General features: G+C 49.4%; 6 protein-coding genes across 6 annotated transcripts; 1 reads left to right on the top strand and 5 right to left on the bottom strand.

Moving 5' to 3' along the window:
- Positions 1-5: 5 nt before the first annotated feature.
- Positions 6-1,161, bottom strand: C8Q69DRAFT_444902 (putative rRNA processing protein; the record flags this gene model as incomplete). The annotated part of the gene is made up of 3 exons (XM_028629027.1): positions 6-820; positions 903-992; positions 1,074-1,161. The coding sequence occupies 3 exons, from the start codon at positions 1,159-1,161 to the stop codon at positions 6-8; spliced, it is 993 nt and encodes a 330-aa protein (XP_028484591.1).
- An 884-nt stretch (positions 1,162-2,045) lies between these two features.
- On the bottom strand, positions 2,046-3,292 carry C8Q69DRAFT_507326 (phosphatase 2C-like domain-containing protein; the record flags this gene model as incomplete). Its single annotated transcript, XM_028632878.1, has 3 exons — positions 2,046-2,101; positions 2,151-2,800; positions 2,856-3,292. 3 exons carry the CDS (start codon positions 3,290-3,292, stop codon positions 2,046-2,048), a joined length of 1,143 nt encoding a protein of 380 aa, XP_028484590.1.
- A 210-nt stretch (positions 3,293-3,502) lies between these two features.
- On the bottom strand, positions 3,503-5,729 carry C8Q69DRAFT_275969 (hypothetical protein). The gene is made up of 2 exons (XM_028626851.1): positions 4,955-5,729; positions 3,503-4,897 (listed from the first exon to the last, which is right to left on the bottom strand). The coding sequence occupies exons 1-2, from the start codon at positions 5,540-5,542 to the stop codon at positions 3,881-3,883; spliced, it is 1,605 nt and encodes a 534-aa protein (XP_028484589.1). The 5' UTR covers positions 5,543-5,729; the 3' UTR covers positions 3,503-3,880.
- Positions 5,730-6,270: 541 nt separating this feature from the next.
- C8Q69DRAFT_507324 (F-box domain protein) lies at positions 6,271-7,528 on the bottom strand (the record flags this gene model as incomplete). Its single annotated transcript, XM_028632877.1, has 2 exons — positions 6,271-6,426; positions 6,491-7,528. 2 exons carry the CDS (start codon positions 7,526-7,528, stop codon positions 6,271-6,273), a joined length of 1,194 nt encoding a protein of 397 aa, XP_028484588.1.
- Positions 7,529-11,758: 4,230 nt separating this feature from the next.
- C8Q69DRAFT_468353 (putative ARP2/3 complex 34 kDa subunit) lies at positions 11,759-13,599 on the bottom strand. Its single transcript, XM_028630683.1, has 6 exons — positions 13,425-13,599; positions 12,837-13,365; positions 12,640-12,781; positions 12,487-12,587; positions 12,381-12,429; positions 11,759-12,329 (listed from the first exon to the last, which is right to left on the bottom strand). Exons 1-6 carry the CDS (start codon positions 13,484-13,486, stop codon positions 12,250-12,252), a joined length of 963 nt encoding a protein of 320 aa, XP_028484587.1. The 5' UTR covers positions 13,487-13,599; the 3' UTR covers positions 11,759-12,249.
- Positions 13,600-13,738: 139 nt separating this feature from the next.
- On the top strand, positions 13,739-16,739 carry C8Q69DRAFT_507322 (WD domain protein; the record flags this gene model as incomplete). Its single annotated transcript, XM_028632876.1, has 3 exons — positions 13,739-13,755; positions 13,813-14,067; positions 14,120-16,739. 3 exons carry the CDS (start codon positions 13,739-13,741, stop codon positions 16,737-16,739), a joined length of 2,892 nt encoding a protein of 963 aa, XP_028484586.1.
- Between the last annotated feature and the right edge of the window lie 780 nt (positions 16,740-17,519).

The raw sequence follows: 17,519 nt of genomic DNA, 5'->3' as shown, positions 1-17,519 counted from the left end.
CAGAATCATTCCGTTGCTTCAGCGGGAGCGGCCGCCTCAGCCTTTTCAGGTCCTCCAGGTTGATCACCGCTGGTTTTCGCGCTCTTGTGCCGCCTCTTGCGCTTCTTGTGTGCGCCTTCGCCATCCTCTCTTCTCTCTTCGCCGTCACCATTGTGATTAGCTTCTCCCGGAGCCCCGTTCTTGGATTGCTCATTCCTCTTCTTCTGCTTCAGACCCTGCTTCGACGGGTCTTCCTTTGCCTTCTTCGGCTTCTTCACACTCAACGGGTTCGGACCCTTGGCCCTCTTCAATCCGCGCTCCTTCTTCTGCGCCTCCTCCTCCTCTTCTCGTTTCCTCTTTCCCGTCGCTGTAGCCTGAATTCCAACCTTGAACTTATCCCTCTCAACGCCGTCTCTCACGTGCTCTGACGACGTGCTCATAGGCTCCAAGATCACCACCGAACGCTTAACGTAGATGATCGGGACACCAGGAATAGCGCGCGCTGCAGAACGAAGAGACTGGGCACGCCGCAAAGGATCTTGGCTAGGGTCTACCCTCTTTCTCTTCTTCGAATTGGCGGCATCTTTGTCTTCGTGCGGCGTAGGAGGATCTGAGGTCGCTAGGATGTAGTGTTCTTTGTTCTTTTTGGCATCCGGACTAGGCGAAAGAAGAGACATGAGACAGTCGACTTCGTCGATGGGAGTAGATTCAGGGTTGTGAGAGCAGTGGCGGAGAGGGAGGACTGTGGGCGGAGGGAGATGCGCGGGACGGATGGGCTTGTCGGTCCTCGAGTTGGTTGGGGAGTCGGCCATGATAGCGGCCAGAGAACATTTCGTCAGAACTGCAGTCGCAAGGAAATATACCGTTAGCATCTATATCCGTACTGAATTCGGGAGAGTGCTCCTGAAGAAAGATATACGTACGAGGCTTGACTTTCCCTTGCACCGTTCGCTCGAGGGCCGGGATGAGATCCATCTTGAAAGAGTGCACTGCACGAAGGAAATTCGAGTCCACTTTATGTTCAAAGTCAGTAAATATGAACAGAATTATCCGACTTTCCATGGCTTTTCCTCAAAGCTCCCAGATGAACGTACCCAGCACTTGATACGGCTCGCGGAAGCCGAAAGTAAGCTCATACTGGTGCATGAGCTTGCGATACTTCTTCGACCGCTTGGCCCTCATATTGATCGCAGCTGACGAATTAGCTCGTCAGACAACAGGAAGAGGGATAAAATGAAAGGTGAGAGAATCTGGCAGGACGAGCACGTTGAAGTTGCTGCTGCCGCCGAAACTTTTTTTGGCCGGCTCCGCAAAAGGTTTGCTTTCCCGCGCGCCGCGCTTTAAGTGTGGTCTGTGCACGAATTTGGCTGGAGTCAAACCTGTACATATGTAGGAATCACGCGATAAGAATCAGATACATATTACTTGTTCGATACGAAATCAAGTATAATGCGGAAGCCAAGTCGTACCAGAATCTATAGAAGATAATCATTAAGAGATTCTATATGTATCCTTATCTATCCCTTCAATGCGCCCCCTATCCCCGCCGCCTGTTATTATGATACAGGTATTGAGTGTAAAGTACACAAGTTCTGTGCATTGGCCTTTGAAGCGCATATCCTTGCGCTAGTCATAATATTCTTGTTCCAGGTCCCGAGACAGGGATTTGGCCCTTTGACTGAGTGTAGGTGTGTTTCTGAGGTCGGATGTGATGAGGGTTTCTGCCCTTTCAGGATGATTCCGGCGCGCAAACCCGAGGTCGCATTGTCATTATCTGAATCCTGATAAGGGAACTGAATGTAATTACTGTTCGTACGCAGCTTTCAGGGTATTCGGAAAGGTGGGTTTTTTAGACAAAAGCGGCGTTCTTCGTGCTCGGAAGACTCGATACAATTTCCTGTTGCGGGTTCGGCGACCGCAGATGATGGTCACAAGCAGAACGGCGACTCCAGCCCAAGTGATAACAATCGTTTCCTGACTGCTTGGCAACCCAGTGTTGCTAGCCTATTGAAGGTATAGATATTCTTCTTCCCAAGACATGGGAAGCTTCACACATCTTTCACTAATCAGCCTGGACGCTTCTTGCAAAGCGCCGTCACGACACTGATATCATCCATTTTCCCTGCCAGCAGTCAGAATAGAAAAACAATGGATGATTCATGAGTACGCACCTCCTTCGATGGTAAGACCCTCCTCTATAGCCTTTTCCATATAGGGGCTTTCTGCGAAAGGGTCTTGCGCGATTGTATGTGCGGCCTTCAGCAGCTCCCTAGCCGCGTAGACCATGCCACCGCCCGCTCCAGCAGTCCGGTCACCTTGCGCTTCTCCACCTTCACCTGCTTCCCATCTCTCTACGGCTTTCAGGATAGTCGACACGATTTCGTGCTCCCAGAGATTATCAATGACTCCATCGGAGACTGCAACCACAATATCGTTTTCCTGCAGCTCGACTTTTGACAGAACCGCGTCTTTGCGCGGAGTATCTTTACTGTTCGTACCCAACTGCAAAGGACAATCGAACCAGTGCCATTGTTCTGTGGTCTTGAATATGGGCTGCTGCTCACCTGGACGAATCACAAGAACTTGTGAGTCTCCCAGGTTGGTCACGTATAGTATCGGCTTAGGGTCTGGGTCTTCGGTGTGATGTAAAAGCGCGGTCACGGTGGTAGTTGTTCCTACCCATTCGTTGGGTTTTGTGGTGGCTTCGACCGTCTCCTCGTAGGCTCGCTGTAGATATTCGACAGGATCCGGTTCAGCAGCGATCTTGGACCCGCGCTCAACCTCAAGAGCCCAAAAGTGCAAGATGAGTCTGGACCATAACCTACATCCCGTCGTCAGTGTCAATATTCCATAGCAGAATCATGCGGGTGCCGTACGCTGCATGCCCATGGGGCCTCGTCGCCCAGGCTCCTACCCCGTCATTGACTCCAATGAAGTTCTCGGCAACCAGGACGGCATCATCCCCGTTTGTTAAGCCTCTGATCAGATCCCCCTTGAGGGTTAATCGCCTATCCTGCCCTCGAAAGTGAGTTGTTAGAGGATCGGAGAAGGATGTCGACGGTGGAGACAGGAATGGCGGCGGAAACGGTCGTGAAGGACGTTTGGGGGAGAGGGCATATCCCGTCTCGAATCGATAGGGAGAGGTAAAAAGCAAATCGGGCGAATTCTCTGGAATCGGCGTTGTAGTGCCGTACGAAGGCACGGCACTATAGCGTCGCACGGATGCTGCTGATATCCAAGACTTTATCCGCAGCGGACTCCGGGCGAAGATGGTTCGCGGGGCCGGAGAAGACAATATGGACTCGACAAGCATGCCCGCTCAGAGTGCACCCCGGGCGCACGATAGGCGGGGCTCATAGCATTCTGAAACAAAGAAGGTCGGTGGAAGAAGGACGGCGGAGATGCTGACGATAATATAACGCTGATGATTCCGCCCCTTGGAGCTGAGAAGAAGCCGTACACGAGGCTCGAGCACCGAGGCGTGCGTGACTCGTCAGGTGTTACTAGTATTACTTAGACGGCCGAGAACGTCAACTAACTAACTACATGCCTTCTCGGTGAGCCACCAGCTTCACCACCAACCCTGCCTTGCTCATCTCACTTCGATCATCCTCCGGTTTATTTATCGTCGATAAGAGCAATACTCACTCGATACATACGGGAGCCTTACGAGGATGCACTGGATGGTTTTAACAAATGTAGCCTGTTTCGGTCTGGACCAAGATCTATCTACCACTGGGGGAGCCAGCTTAGGGCCAGTTCCCCCGTCTCGACAGGGTCAATCGGTCTCCAACAACCACATGCTGAAGATATTTTTTTTTTTTTATTTTAATATTTTCTTTTTTCCCAGATTTCCCCCTCCCCCTCCCCCTCCCCCTCCTCCTTCCCACCCCGGCGACATCTACTCTCTGGCCCCCAGGGCAGCCAGGCGCTCGTTGAGGACCTCTCTTTTGAAGAGGTCCAGCGCCGACTTGAGCTCCATGGCCATTTCTGAACCATGGGCTCCCCGGTAGACGGAGGCCAGACCCTCGAAAACGAGGGCGGCCAAGTCGGCGCACCGTTGCCCGAACGCCTGGTCCCTGGGCGAGGAGCCTTCGGCCAGGAGGATGCGCATCATGCGCTCAGCGCATGGACAGAGACGCTCAACGTTGTTGGTGCACTCCGTCGCGCAGGAGCAGAACGAGAAGCAGATGCACTTGCACTCCTTGACATAGTCAAGGAGCGGGCGCCGCTCGTCCTCGCGACGCATCTCTCCGACACTCTTCCCTTCGAGTTTGGCCCAGGTGGCCTGTCTGTTGTCCAAGATTATTTCCCGCTCCCATGCGTCGGGGTTGACACGCTCGCGGTCGATAAACGGGAGGTCCCTTGTGGCGAGGGTGCTGTTTTTCTTGACGGGCTCGACAGAGAGATATTTCTCGGATAGCATGGCAAGGATTTCGCCTGGGGCCATCTGGTAGACGGGGTTCAGTCCACGCCAGGTTCTGCTGAATTCAGAATCTTCCTGTTCGATCAGGCTAGTCATGTAGCGACGGTAGCCTAGCAAGTCGTTGGCAGTGTGTTCTTTTTGCTCGAACTCGGCCATGGCACGACGGACGAATTCTTCCTGATGCTGCTTGACGATTTCAGCATCGAGGACTTTGCAAACTTCCGGTGCTTCAAGCACTTCCTTGCATGCACGCAAGATGAGGTAAAGATGACTAGGCTCAGGAAGTGTCATGGTGTCTCGGCCAGACAGACGACGGATGTCCAAGTTGAAGGAAGCACAGAGCTGGACGTTGCCCATTTCGATAGCAAGGCGAGCGTACAGGACATAATAGCAGTCTTCGATGGTCTTGATCAAGGTAGGAATAGAGTTGCTGGTGACTTCAGCTTCAGCACGTTCAATATGAAATTTGATACCGGCAGGAGTATCATCAAGCTATGCCGTGTCAGTTCTCGGTATCAAAGACGCGTCTCCACTTGGGGCTTAACTTACTTCGACTCCATAGTTCTCGAAAATCGTGAAAGCAGTCTTAGCTACAGCATAGACCGTCGAGTAAACTGAGACCACGCTCTTCAGTCTAGCAGACAGCTGTCCCTCAGGAATGTCACCAACGCCCTGGGAATCCTTGGAAGAGTTGGAAGCAAGAGACCATTCTTCAGAGCTGATGGTGTACGGGACACCCTGAGGATTGGGTCCAATCATGTTGTCAGGCCGTTCAGGAAACGGGTGAGGACCTGCGATTTCAGAGTCACGAGCACGTTCAGGGCCGGTCACAAGAGCTAGCAACCGATCTTCTGGACTCAAGTTGACCGGTCCAGATTCAGGGGATTCGAAAGGGGCAAGTGATTCAGGGTAACGAAAAGCAGCCAGGTCGGTGGCAGGAGAACGAGGTTCAGGAGAAGGAGACTCGGGCTCTCTACGGACGTGCGCTTGATAGCGTGCGTAGAAACGCTCCTGGCCCTGATTGATGTTTGGATTGGGGAAGTCAGGATACGCGTTCTGATGGTTGTGTTCTTCAGATGGTTGTCTGCGAGGCAAAAAGCCAAAAGGATGATGAAGAAATCTGTGTGGGAAAGGCATGATGAGGTTTTTTTCAGTGCTTCTGTAGGTGTATTCTTTTCAAGCCGCGAATTCAAGCCGCAGGATGAGTTGACCCGCAGAGCAAGCCGCAGTTGGAGGTGTGTGATGAGGAGAGAGGGAGTGTTTGCGCGGCTGGGGTGAGGTTAAAATAGTGAAGGGCCTGCTTCAACACTGATGCCCAGGCAAGTCCCAATGTTATGACTGACGGCGTCCGCCAGCACCATATGGCAATATGGAACTCTGCAGGGGTATAGTGAAAACAACGCCTTTATCAAAGACCTGACTTTAAGATGTCCATTCAGGCTTTATCCTATAGGATTGGACGCATATACCACTTCTTCCATCTCAGACTGAAGGCAAGATACTGTCTACTACTATATTAGACAGCTAATGTGAATCTTTATCACTGTTGTGAATAATCTCACACAGCGGTATGCTCCTTCAGCACCGTATGTCACTAAACATACAATTGACCACACATTCCTGGAACATACAAATATGCAATCAAAAGGTTCAAGTGAATATTGATACTCTGACTTCAAAAATCGAGCCATAGAATACTAATTAATATACATAATAACATGGCATGGTCTCATTATCAAATACCCCAACTCATCCAATTTTAAAACAAGAGAGGAAGAGGATAGTACCAGAAGACAACGAAATAAGTAGGAAAGTCCCAGGATTCATATTCCTCGGCATGTGAACCAATCAGTCTCACCAAGTCATCACATATAAGCAGGGTCAACTTCGATAGTTCCCTCACCACCTCCGGACGGCCCAAGGGGATAGGGTAAGAAGACCTCGGGGATATGCCAGATTTCCTTGTTTGCCTTCTCAATGATGTCGGCGTTTATTCGTCGACAATCACGAAAAGACAGGGACTATGGGATGGAGTCAGGACTCTCTTCTGATTATCGAAAGCATAGATTGAGCAAGCGAACATACCTTCAAACTCTTCATCCCTACCATCCATTCAAGGCCGACTACTTTCTCACTCGCATCTATTCTCTCCGCAGATATTTCATCAGAGTTCTCGAGCCACAGCACTTGTAGCGATGAACCAGGGGCATCTTCTGAGTCGTTGTTAGGTCCCTCGTTGGGGTCTTTCTCAATCCCTCCTAGCCAATTCAAAAACTCCAGTTGGATGGCCTTGCATGTTCTCAGTCGCAGATCTTTCAGTCTTGGGTTTCTTTTCACGAGCATTTGCAGCTGCCAGGCTGTGATCCCGGCTCTCTCCAACACCAGACTCTCTAGGCCTGTCGGTCCCATGTCCTTCTCATAGCTGCCACTGCCGATTAACGCATTCCAAGCCGTGCTGCTTGGGGCAGGTTTCATCCAATATCCTCGAGACAAAATGGCGTCCCGAATGTACGGATGTTCAAATCTCAGAGCCAGATGGCGAAGTTTCCACTTGCAATGAGTTGCGAGTGCAACAGCACCCCTAGCATCCAAATCATATGCCATAAACTCAAGATCATGAAGACTTCTACCATATCGACTCAGAAGATTTGCGAAGACCTCATTCTGTGACAGGATTGTATGATTCAGAGATGGTGGATTTTCCTCATCTCGCTCCCAGTTTCGCCTTCTTGTCTCCGCAGACCATCGCGAGCCCCTCAATGGCGACCTATGCCCAACGACCTCTTTCCCCCTATTGCTTCGGGGCAGAACGATAGACACTTGGTGTTCAGAATCTATACCCCATCGTCCAGAGTGTTCGGTCGTGCTTGAGGTAGCCTCGATGAATGCAATAGTTGTATGGAGCCGCTTTTGGAAAACGGCGATATGAAGACGCTTCAGACATAGCGTATGGTATATATAATTCGCACGTGAAGTTTCACCAAAAGAAACCAACGATGAAATATTCAAATGAGAGAGGATCATAAACATGATTTCCATAGGCATGTTTCTGAGGAGGTCGGGCTTGTCATGACCCAAGAGGGTTACACCCTTTTGAAGCGCATCGTCCACTTCTAGCTTCATCCTTGCAACTTCTTCCGCTCCACAGCTGGAAGTGAAAAGGATGTGCGGTATTCGAGCGCAGACAGCGAGAAAGCGGCGTAATTAGATGCAACACGCCTTCAGTCGAGTCTCCACACAGAGTATAGATAGTCCCTGGAAAAAATAAAACGTCTCAGGACTCTGCTGCAGATCAGTTCCAAACGGAAAAGAAAAGCCCTTATAAGCTGAAGAAATTGACTGAAGAAATTGAAGAAAAAGGAAATTCTGGTGTATATAAAAAAGAGTAAAAGAGGAAACAGTGACGAAATAGTTACTTCCACAGAGGAACTAGTTCAAAGGAAGATAATAAAACGATAGATAGAAATAAAAAGCAATGAAAGCGCCAAATATCAAATTACTCCCAACACAAGCCCAGAAGATAGACTAACAATTCACAACAAGTAAAGAACAATAAAAAGTCGAATGCAGAGTCACTGGAGAGGAAAGGGGTAGTAGCTTGACTGGAATTTCAGGCAATCCAAAACGCGCCTGGCGGCCCACGCGAACCGGGGCCCCGGACAAAGAGAATGTGATAGGAAGCGATCCTCGTCCCGATTCCAGGGTAAAAAAAGAAGTCAAAGTCACTCCCTGTAAGTCTCAAGTTGGGGAGGGCTTCTATTATTGGAGGTGATCCGGCACGTTTGCCGGTCGCTTCTTTTCACGCGTCTCCAATAGACCGAATAACAAGCCGGGGGTCAAAAGTACGAAAGTACTGCAGAAGAGAGATCAACAGTGGCAAGTACAGCGCACTTCAAACAACAAGGAACCTAAACACAATGCCCTTGAATGAAGGAAATGGGCTCTCTATATGTGTGGTTGGAGTCGATAAATTCGCTGGTCGTATAATAATATCTTTGAATCGTACTTCTCGGCGATTAACCTGGCTAAGCCAGACAAGAGCGTAACGCTTTCTTGATGCACCTCTGAATCTTTCCGTTGATGATCTTCTAGACGTGGGGTTAGACTAGATGTACTGCGCAGTGCCACACTCTTCTTGTCTTGGTATCCTGTTCAATGGGTCAGCCACTCTCGCGGTTCTAATACCTCAACCCTAAGAATACCATCCTGAATAACAGAATGTGAACAGGATCCCTCACTTTGTGGTATACGTACTTGTTCTATTGTGGGGAATCAATGTCCCTGCTGGTAATTCCTTATTTCGGTAATTTGATAAAGCAGGACTGGGCCTTGAGGGCGCTGGGTTTCAATACCAAGGCTCGCCTCCTCTGTGTGAATGCTCTGCTTGCTGTTCACTAGAGGTGAAGTGTATTGGACTTTTGACGATTGGTGGAGTATGAGTGATTAGGTATAGCAGATTGACTGCTTGCAACCGGAAGCAGTGTCTCTGCTTTCTTTATGAAGCCCAAAGTAATATCTGATGTGGAAGGCAAGGGTGGATAAGAAGACCCAAGAGGCACATGTGACGTTTGCCTTCTCTCAAATACCAAGTAATTCTGAACAGAGATATCGCGCAGGCCTGCAGAAAATAATCCAATTTGATAGATTCAGCTATATATAATTGCCTAGATCACCCAGAAGGCAGAATAGTGGTATACACACCTTTGCAGGAAGAATAACCTATGACGAAATCTACAACAGCCACGGAGAGACGATAGTGGCTACTTATACACCCTCACCTCAGTTCGCCGCTCATAAAAACTGGGTGGGCGGCTGGTGAGGTTCAATTCTTTATTCCATCCATCGGGTAACCAAGACACCCTCCGACTCCCACCGACCAAATACATACGAACACTAATCCTGCAGGGTCCCCGGTGGCAACACATGGAATCAAGACACACCGTATAAAGATCTCTAAAGTTGGATGGCAGACTCGTAGCACATCATACTACACGTGAACTTTATGTCGGTGAGCAAGAAGAAAAGCACGAGCAATATAGTTTCGATACTTCCTGCGGATGAGACTGGGGCTATGCTTATGTGTTACTCTACTTGCTTACTCCGGCGGTGAATGTATCTTTGTCAGGTACAATTTACCGTTGCTAAAGCTAGAGATATTAAAAAAGATAAGCAACGGCTACACACATACTTTTCTCCAAGGAGGATGGTTCAGCATAAGTTCCGGATGAGTACCGAAGCATACCAGGGTACCTATATCTGCTGGGATTTCCCTGGCTCTCCCTGCATGGAGATCACATTCCCTTTTCACGAGCCTCAATCCCGAGATCGTGGTGAGTCACACCGAGATCTCACTGGCAGGGTAAGGCGTAGTTCATCTGATAGTTACACAAGCACCCTGGGTGCGACTTGCGTCATAGGGTGATCTGTCTCGTAAACTTCTGCCCCATGCATCACCTATAGTTTACCTCGAGATCCTTGCCAGGATATCGCTCAGAATATCTATCGGTGCTCGTCGCTGGTAGGTACACAGGATCGCGAAATCCTCGTGATCATCTTTCTCACCTCTTGTGAGCGCTACGCCGTGGGACCAAGACTTAGCACTAATTCAATGGGAGGCCGTATGATGTGATAGGCGTAACGCCATGGTAAGGAAACCCGTGGGGGTCGAACCAAACCACTGGGAGAGAGGCTAATCGTGTTCGCGATTCATTCTGACCAAGCAAGTACTAAGTAGACTTTCACACGAAGGTCGACTTCGCGCTGAACTTGTAGTCAGATAACCGGTCAGAGGATGAGTTCGCGCTATGCAAGTCACTATGCACGCCATCTCTTGCAGGCCTTGAGAACGCCTAAAACAAATCCCGGGGGACCAACCATAGGGGAATTTGAATGACGACTGGCTAGGATTCAAATGCCAGCCATCGTTGTAGTAGCATCTGTTTCGGAGAACTCAACAAGTACGGGCACTAATCCTTTGCCTTTTACGAAGCAGGAGTTAAACGCCCATATTCTCAAAAGTATAGACTGCTCTATGGTCGCATTTCGATGAGAGTTTATACATAGGTGAAAATAAAGTTATAGTTTGTACCCGTAAATAAAGTAAAGTTTCGCTACCCACGGACTTCGGTCGTGATGGGGCACTTTAGTTGCGAACCGAGCATCTGGGATCGATCTAAGACAGCTAAGACGTACAAAGTATGGACTAAAGTACTCTTCAATACAGGATTACGCGCAGTCTGAGAAAGCGATATTCAGATTCTAGGGGAATAAAGCGAGACTAAGTACCGACCGAGGGAATTAGGACTAAATGACGCTTAATAGCTGGCAGAAAGACTCCATTGAGTGTCGTCTCTAAGTGGCCGTCGATATGATGTGAGTGATTGGAACCAGCAGATATGATATACGCTGACAATCATGGATGATCGGCAGTCCAGTTTTCAGTATCTGAGGGGAGTCTCACATAGATGGCCAAATACAGGCTCTCTTCTATGCTCATTTACTGAATCAATAGCATTGATCGTCCTTTAAACCATGAAAATTGCCACTTGTGCCATTTTATCGGTGACGCTCTAATCTGCAGAAAAAAAAAGGGTCTTAATATATGCACGGGCTATCTCCGGAGTACAAAGGTCCACATATCGAGAATAAAGAAGTACTCTGTATGTCGTCCTAAAAGCACCTGCACAGTAGATCAACGAATGTCTTGCTCCGCATTCGGCCATCGATGAACTGCATCACTTACAGGACTGTGGCAACCAATATGATCCCAGCAATTCCTTTTCTTGTAGTGGATAATACATCGATACAAAAGTACGGACAGTATGCGGATGCATCTGGCTCGAGTATGGCAACCCCACCCTCAGATCGTGAAACCTCCTCTTCCCGGATTGTAAAGCTGGTCGAGTGAGTGGATGGGTCTGACGGCCGTAGCAGTTACTGCCCCTAGTTTGAATCAACATTCTTATGTTTAAGAGACTGACCAGACTTTGCATCCCAGACTACCTGCAATTCCGGCACAAGGAAGGAAACCACAAGCGGGTCCTTGTGATCTAGACTTACTATCAATCACTGTCGAGGCCTATCGTATCGTGCATATCTATCCTGGACCCCTTTAGCTATGAGATCCAAAAATTGGGTCTTGCTGGGATACTTAGACTTGCCGGAGCTAAATAAGCCGGGATGGATTCCGCGTCCAACCACAGATTTACGGGGTTGGTATCTCAGATCGGTTAAGGAAGGTACTGTCGTACACGATCGAGATAGGGCAAACACCGTTATGAGCGGGGATGGGGTTAAGAATATGGAGGGTAGACCGGATTTGCTACTCTGTCCAGGATCAGGTTTCAGCGATATCCTTGATCTAAGCATAACTTGCCCAATATCGCTTTGGGGTACCCCGGACTTTGACGCACAGTTGCATCTCATTGTATCACTATAGCTATGAAGTATTATTTATCATTTTCAAGTCGATGATCTACCTAGCACTGAGAGCGAATCGCACATCCATTATTCCTCAAGCCCTGATGCGACGTAACCATTGCCTGCCTGCCAGCGGCTATAGAGACAAAACGACTTCGAATTCATGCGAGCGGCCCGACCACAGGTTATCATATCGGCGAAAGGCTAATAGAGAAGAAAGCCAGCAGTTTCAACCATGCTGCACCGGAGTGTCGACGGTACACTTCATGTCCTCTCGCGCTCTCAGAACGAACAAAGAAAGTTTTCAGTTACATGTTGGCAATGTGAGACGCTGCATCTTAAAGGCCTCTCCGCATTGGATTCTAAGGAAAATGGCGCCCGTGTCTCTCAAGTTGCGAATATAAACAGGATGATATGGATCCGCTCTAAGCCTGGACTCTGAATGTACGACCACTGGCCGTCTTTCTCTCTCGTTCCTCGTTTTCGGGTCGTGCGCGGTTGAGAACTAGCCCGGTCAGCATGCTTGGATTAAGAAATAGAACCAGGACGTCATTACCTTGCAGGAAATCAGCGGTTCGCTTCCGCATTCTGGTGTGGATGTATGCCTGGACACGATAAAATAAGCACCACGGCCACCAATACAATCTCAGTTCATATATTACCTTTGAAGCCTTAATGTGGTAATGGAAATAGTCACGGAAGGTTTGGATGTGAGAAATGTTCTCATAGCGACGCTGGGGGGTCAAGTGACGAGGGAAAAGGACTGTTCATCTGTTAGCTTTGAATCAGTTCAATAGATCGAATAGTAGTAGTACCAAAAGTAACATAGCTAATATCATCTTCGTTCGCGTGCTTCAGCCCTGGAATACCCTCCAACTCCAATGGGGGGTCGCTGCGGAAGAGGACCTGCGGCGCATTCTGTAGCGTGAGGACGCGACGCCTAGCATCGACGAATTCCTGCGAATCTGTCAGTTTGACCCCTTTTGAGGCAGACTCACAAGAATGTTCATACCTGCAAAAACACTTTTCCGAAGATACGGTCCGTCTCTTCACGGAAGACCGTGCTGAATATCACGGTGACCCGATCGTGGCTTGCCTTGATATAGATAGCTTCCTCCTCTCGGTAATGGATAGCCATGACCTCCCCACCTTCCCTGACACCCTGCGGAGCAGCTTCCGTTGTGTATTTCGAGGCCTCTTCGGACAGCTTGGCGAATTCATCAAATGCGCGCTCGAACGGAGCTGCCATTGCGTTCCGCTTCAGCAGAGCAAGACGCATGATCAGTTCCTCCTTCGCCTCAGCCTCAGCCGGAAGGTTCTCGAGGTCTATCAGGACCGAGAAATCATATCCCGGTTCCGGAGTGACGATATAGGGACCGTACTCCCGCTCCAACACCGCCTGAGCACCATACTGCACCAATTCTCGGAAACACTTCACAGAAATGGAGATAAGGATCTTGGTCTTGGATTCGGGAGTCGAAACATGGAAGGTAACACCGTCAAAGTCAGAGACAACCTGGTCGATCGACACTGGGGGCCCTCTAGCAACGGGAGTTAGCTGCTGCCTCGAGTAGCCATGTGTAGATTGGCGGGGTCGTACCCGGAGAACCGCTCCGTTAGGAGGGATTGGATCAGAACGTTCTGGTAGTCGAGGAGAAGCATGGCGAAAGACAGTCAAGCATGCCACTGAGCCCCCTTCCTTGATCTCAGCGAGCAGCAGTGATGTTGGTTTCAGTCTGGGGGAGTTGGCGCTGGTCTACGGTCGTCATCCAGGCCGCGTGTGGGTATCGCTGCTCAGCGGGTCGCTGTGGCTGCCCGTAGACGCCGGGGAAGTTGCGGCGCTAGCGGCGTATCGATACGAAAAGTTGCCCAGACGCAGCGCAAGCTCCAAATTTTTGTCCGCAGCGCTCAAAGATGGTCAAGTCGTATTTGTGAGTAAAACAGTCCAGATAGTATGCGCTATGGCTCTGGAAAACTGACAATCACAGGAAATTCGAGCATTCCCACACCTTTGGTCTCGTCGCGTCCGCCTCTTCCAATGCGGTCTGGACCAGAGACGAAGATGTCTTTGGGACGGCGAGGCCAACAGGCGCAGGACGGGCAATAGTCGGAGCAAGCGAAGAGGTCCTGTGCTGGGATGTGAAGAAGGGTGAACTGCTCAGCAGATGGCGCGATCCAGGCTGTAACGCTGAAGTTACTGCTATCACGCAAAGCAAGACCGATCAAGATATATTCGCAGTTGGGTAAGTGCGCAGAAAATTTGTTGTAATGGGCATACACTGATTATCTGCACAGTTACGAGGACGGAAGCATCAGACTATGGGACTCAAGGATTTCGACAATCATAATCTCTTTCAATGGTCACAAATCAGCTATCACCCACCTCGCCTTCGACAAGGCTGGAGTGCGACTCGCCAGTGGTTCGAGGGACACGGATATTATAGTATGGGATCTTATAGCTGAAGTCGGTCTGTACAAGCTTCGTGGACACACCGATCAGGTCACTTCTCTACATTTCCTGAACCCGTTGGGGGAATACAGCGAAGAGCTCACCGGCGCGACGCAAAGTGACCATGGAGGATTCCTATTGACAACTGGTAAAGACTCTCTGATAAAAGTCTGGGATCTGGCTTCACAGCACTGCATCGAGACGCACGTTGCGCAGAGTAATGGGGAATGCTGGGCTCTTGGCCTGTCGCCCGACCAGAGCGGCTGCATTACAGCAGGAAACGATGGAGAACTTAAGGTGTGGTCAATTGATGAGAATGCGATGATCGAAATCTCGAAAGAAAAGGCCGGCTTCGAGAATCGTCGGATTTTGACCGAGAGGGGTACGTTCTATCGCAACGGCAAGGATCGCACTATCAGCATTCGCTTTCATCCGCGGTCGGATTATATCGGTGTTCATGGCTCTGAAAAGGCAGTTGAAATCTGGCGGATACGCTCAGAAACTGAGGTGCAGAAGAGCCTGGCAAGGAAGCGCAAGCGAAGAAAGGAGAAGGAAGCTGAGCGTGCAGCCGGTGAAGACAAAGCGGTTGTGCCAGCCGAAGATAAGCCTGAGGATATATCTACTGCTCCTGTGACCGAGGTTTTCGTGCCTCATGTCATCGTCCGGACAGGTGGAAAGATGCGATCTTTCGACTGGATCACTACGAAGTCAAGTGGTAATCTGCAGCTCCTCGCGGCCACGACCAACAATCAACTGGAAACTTACAACGTGGCGACAGCCAGCAAGAAGAAGAAGGATGCAGAGGAGAACGATTATACGCGGACACTCGCGGTGGATATCCCGGGTCACAGAACAGATATTCGGTCAGTAGCCTTGAGTTCTGACGACCGAATGTTGGCCTCCGCCTCAAACGGCACTCTAAAGATCTGGAATGTGAGGACACAGAATTGCCTGCGTACCTTAGAGTGCGGTTACTCTCTCTGTTCTACGTTCCTTCCTGGAGACAAAATCGTCGTTGTGGGCAACAAGAATGGTGATTTGGAGGTTTTCGACATTGCGTCTTCTACTCTGCTGGACACTGTTAAAGCTCATGATGGTCCTGTTTGGACTCTGCAAGTCCACCCGGATGGCAAGTCCATGGTGACGGGTAGTGCAGACAAAACAGCAAAGTTCTGGAAATTTGAAGTCGTTCAGGAAGAGGTCCTTGGGACCAAGCGGACTACACCCCGACTCAAGCTGGTTCACACCAGGACATTGAAGGTCAATGATGATATCCTCAGTCTCCGCTTCTCGCCTGACGCTCGTCTTCTGGCTGTATCTCTTCTGGACAACACAGTCAAGGTGTTTTTTGTTGATACTCTCAAACTCTTCCTCAACCTATACGGCCACAAGCTCCCCGTCTTGAATATGGATATATCTTACGACAGCAAGTTGATCGTCACTTGTTCCGCTGATAAGAATGTGCGCCTCTGGGGTCTTGATTTCGGTGACTGCCACAAGGCATTCTTCGCACACCAGGACAGTATTATGGCTGTCGCTTTCGTTCCCAATAACAACGAAGGCAACGGACATAACTTCTTCAGTGCAAGCAAAGACCGCGTAATCAAGTACTGGGATGGCGATAAGTTTGAACAGATCCAGAAACTGGAGGGTCACCACGGTGAGATCTGGGCTTTAGCGGTGAGCCACTCGGGGGAATTCCTCGTCAGCGCCAGTCATGACAAGAGCATCCGTACCTGGCAGCAAACTGATGAGCAGATCTTCCTCGAGGAAGAACGAGAGAAAGAACTTGAGGAGTTGTATGAAAGCACCCTCACAGCATCTCTCGAGCAGGAAGAAGATGAAGATGGTGAAAAGGCAGAGGCAGTCGACGCGGGCAAGCAAACAGTCGTCACCTTAATGGCTGGAGAAAGGATCGTCGAGGCTCTTGACCTGGGTATGGAGGATCTCGAAGTTGTCCGGCAATGGAAGCAAGTCAAAGCTGCTCAACCCAATGCAGCTCCCCCTGCTCGAAACCCGCTATACATGGCACTGGGCAACATCTCTGCCGAACGACATCTACTCAATGTGGTGGAAAAGATCCCGGCAGCTGCTCTGCAGGACGCTCTCCTGGTTCTGCCATTTTCTAAACTGCCTGCACTTTTCACCTTCTTAAACATCTGGGCGGAGCGTGAGTGGAATATTCCGCTCACTTGCCGTGTGCTCTTCTTCATGCTGAAGACTCATCACCGGCAGATCATCGCAAGCCGCATGATGCGTCCTATGCTTGACGGTATCCGAGCATCACTGCGTCGTGTGTTGGCCAGGCAGAAGGATGAGATGGGCTTCAACCTTGCTGCTTTGCAGTTCATCAGCACACAGGTCCGGGAGCGGACCCGGAAAGACTATGTCGATGTGGACACCTGGGAGGATGAACAGCCTGCAAAGGGCACGGGCAAGAAACGAGCATTCGTTAGTGTTGCTTGATTGGAGGATAAAAGTTTGCGGCAACAGATGCATGTTGGCGGCGTTTCGTTATGTCTTGTAATGTACCATTTTGGAAAAGTTCTATATCCTTGGGAGTGGGCGGGTCAAAAAAAGTACGAGTTTGCAATATAGAATTTCTGTTTATTTCGATAGACACCATTATATTCCATGCTATTCATCGATAGACTATCACACTTTATGTGGTGTTTGAGATCTACTCAAAGCCCAGCATATAGCAGCGGCGATCAGACTTCCCTTCCAAGAGGCTCTAAGATCAAAACTCCAAAGTGCTGTGAATGTGAACGGTCCAATTCCATATGTTCCCATGCACTCATAACCATTATAAGACCATCGCCATCGGTCGCTCAACAGACGCTAGATATACCTAAATTCCAACTCCGTCAGCAACAAGTCTCTTCCGCAGACCGAACGGCGAGATCAATGGCTCAGGGAAGTGAAACAGATAAACAACGGGCATGAATAAACTCCATCAGCAGAACCATTCTAAGCATCGACGACAGAGAAGACGTTCTTTTCATCTTTCTCTGCCATCCTCTTCCGGCTCTTCCTAAATATTGAGGTTCAAAGAATGTTTCTCATCATATTGGGGTTTTTCTTTTCTTTTCTTTTCTTTTTTTATTCGAGAATGTCAAGGGAAATAATTGATCATGAGGAATTGTGAAGGGGGGGTAAATTTGTTGTTGTTAGAGAAGTATTCACTTTACCTGTTATGAATTAATCGCATGCGAGTTATCCTGGAGATTATCACAGGTATCTAGA

The sequence above is a fragment of the Paecilomyces variotii genome (genome assembly GCF_004022145.1).
Source record: "Paecilomyces variotii strain CBS 101075 chromosome Unknown C8Q69scaffold_6, whole genome shotgun sequence".
Classification (NCBI taxonomy): Eukaryota; Fungi; Ascomycota; class Eurotiomycetes; order Eurotiales; family Thermoascaceae; genus Paecilomyces; species Paecilomyces variotii.
This window is presented reverse-complemented; position numbering and strand designations above follow the sequence as displayed.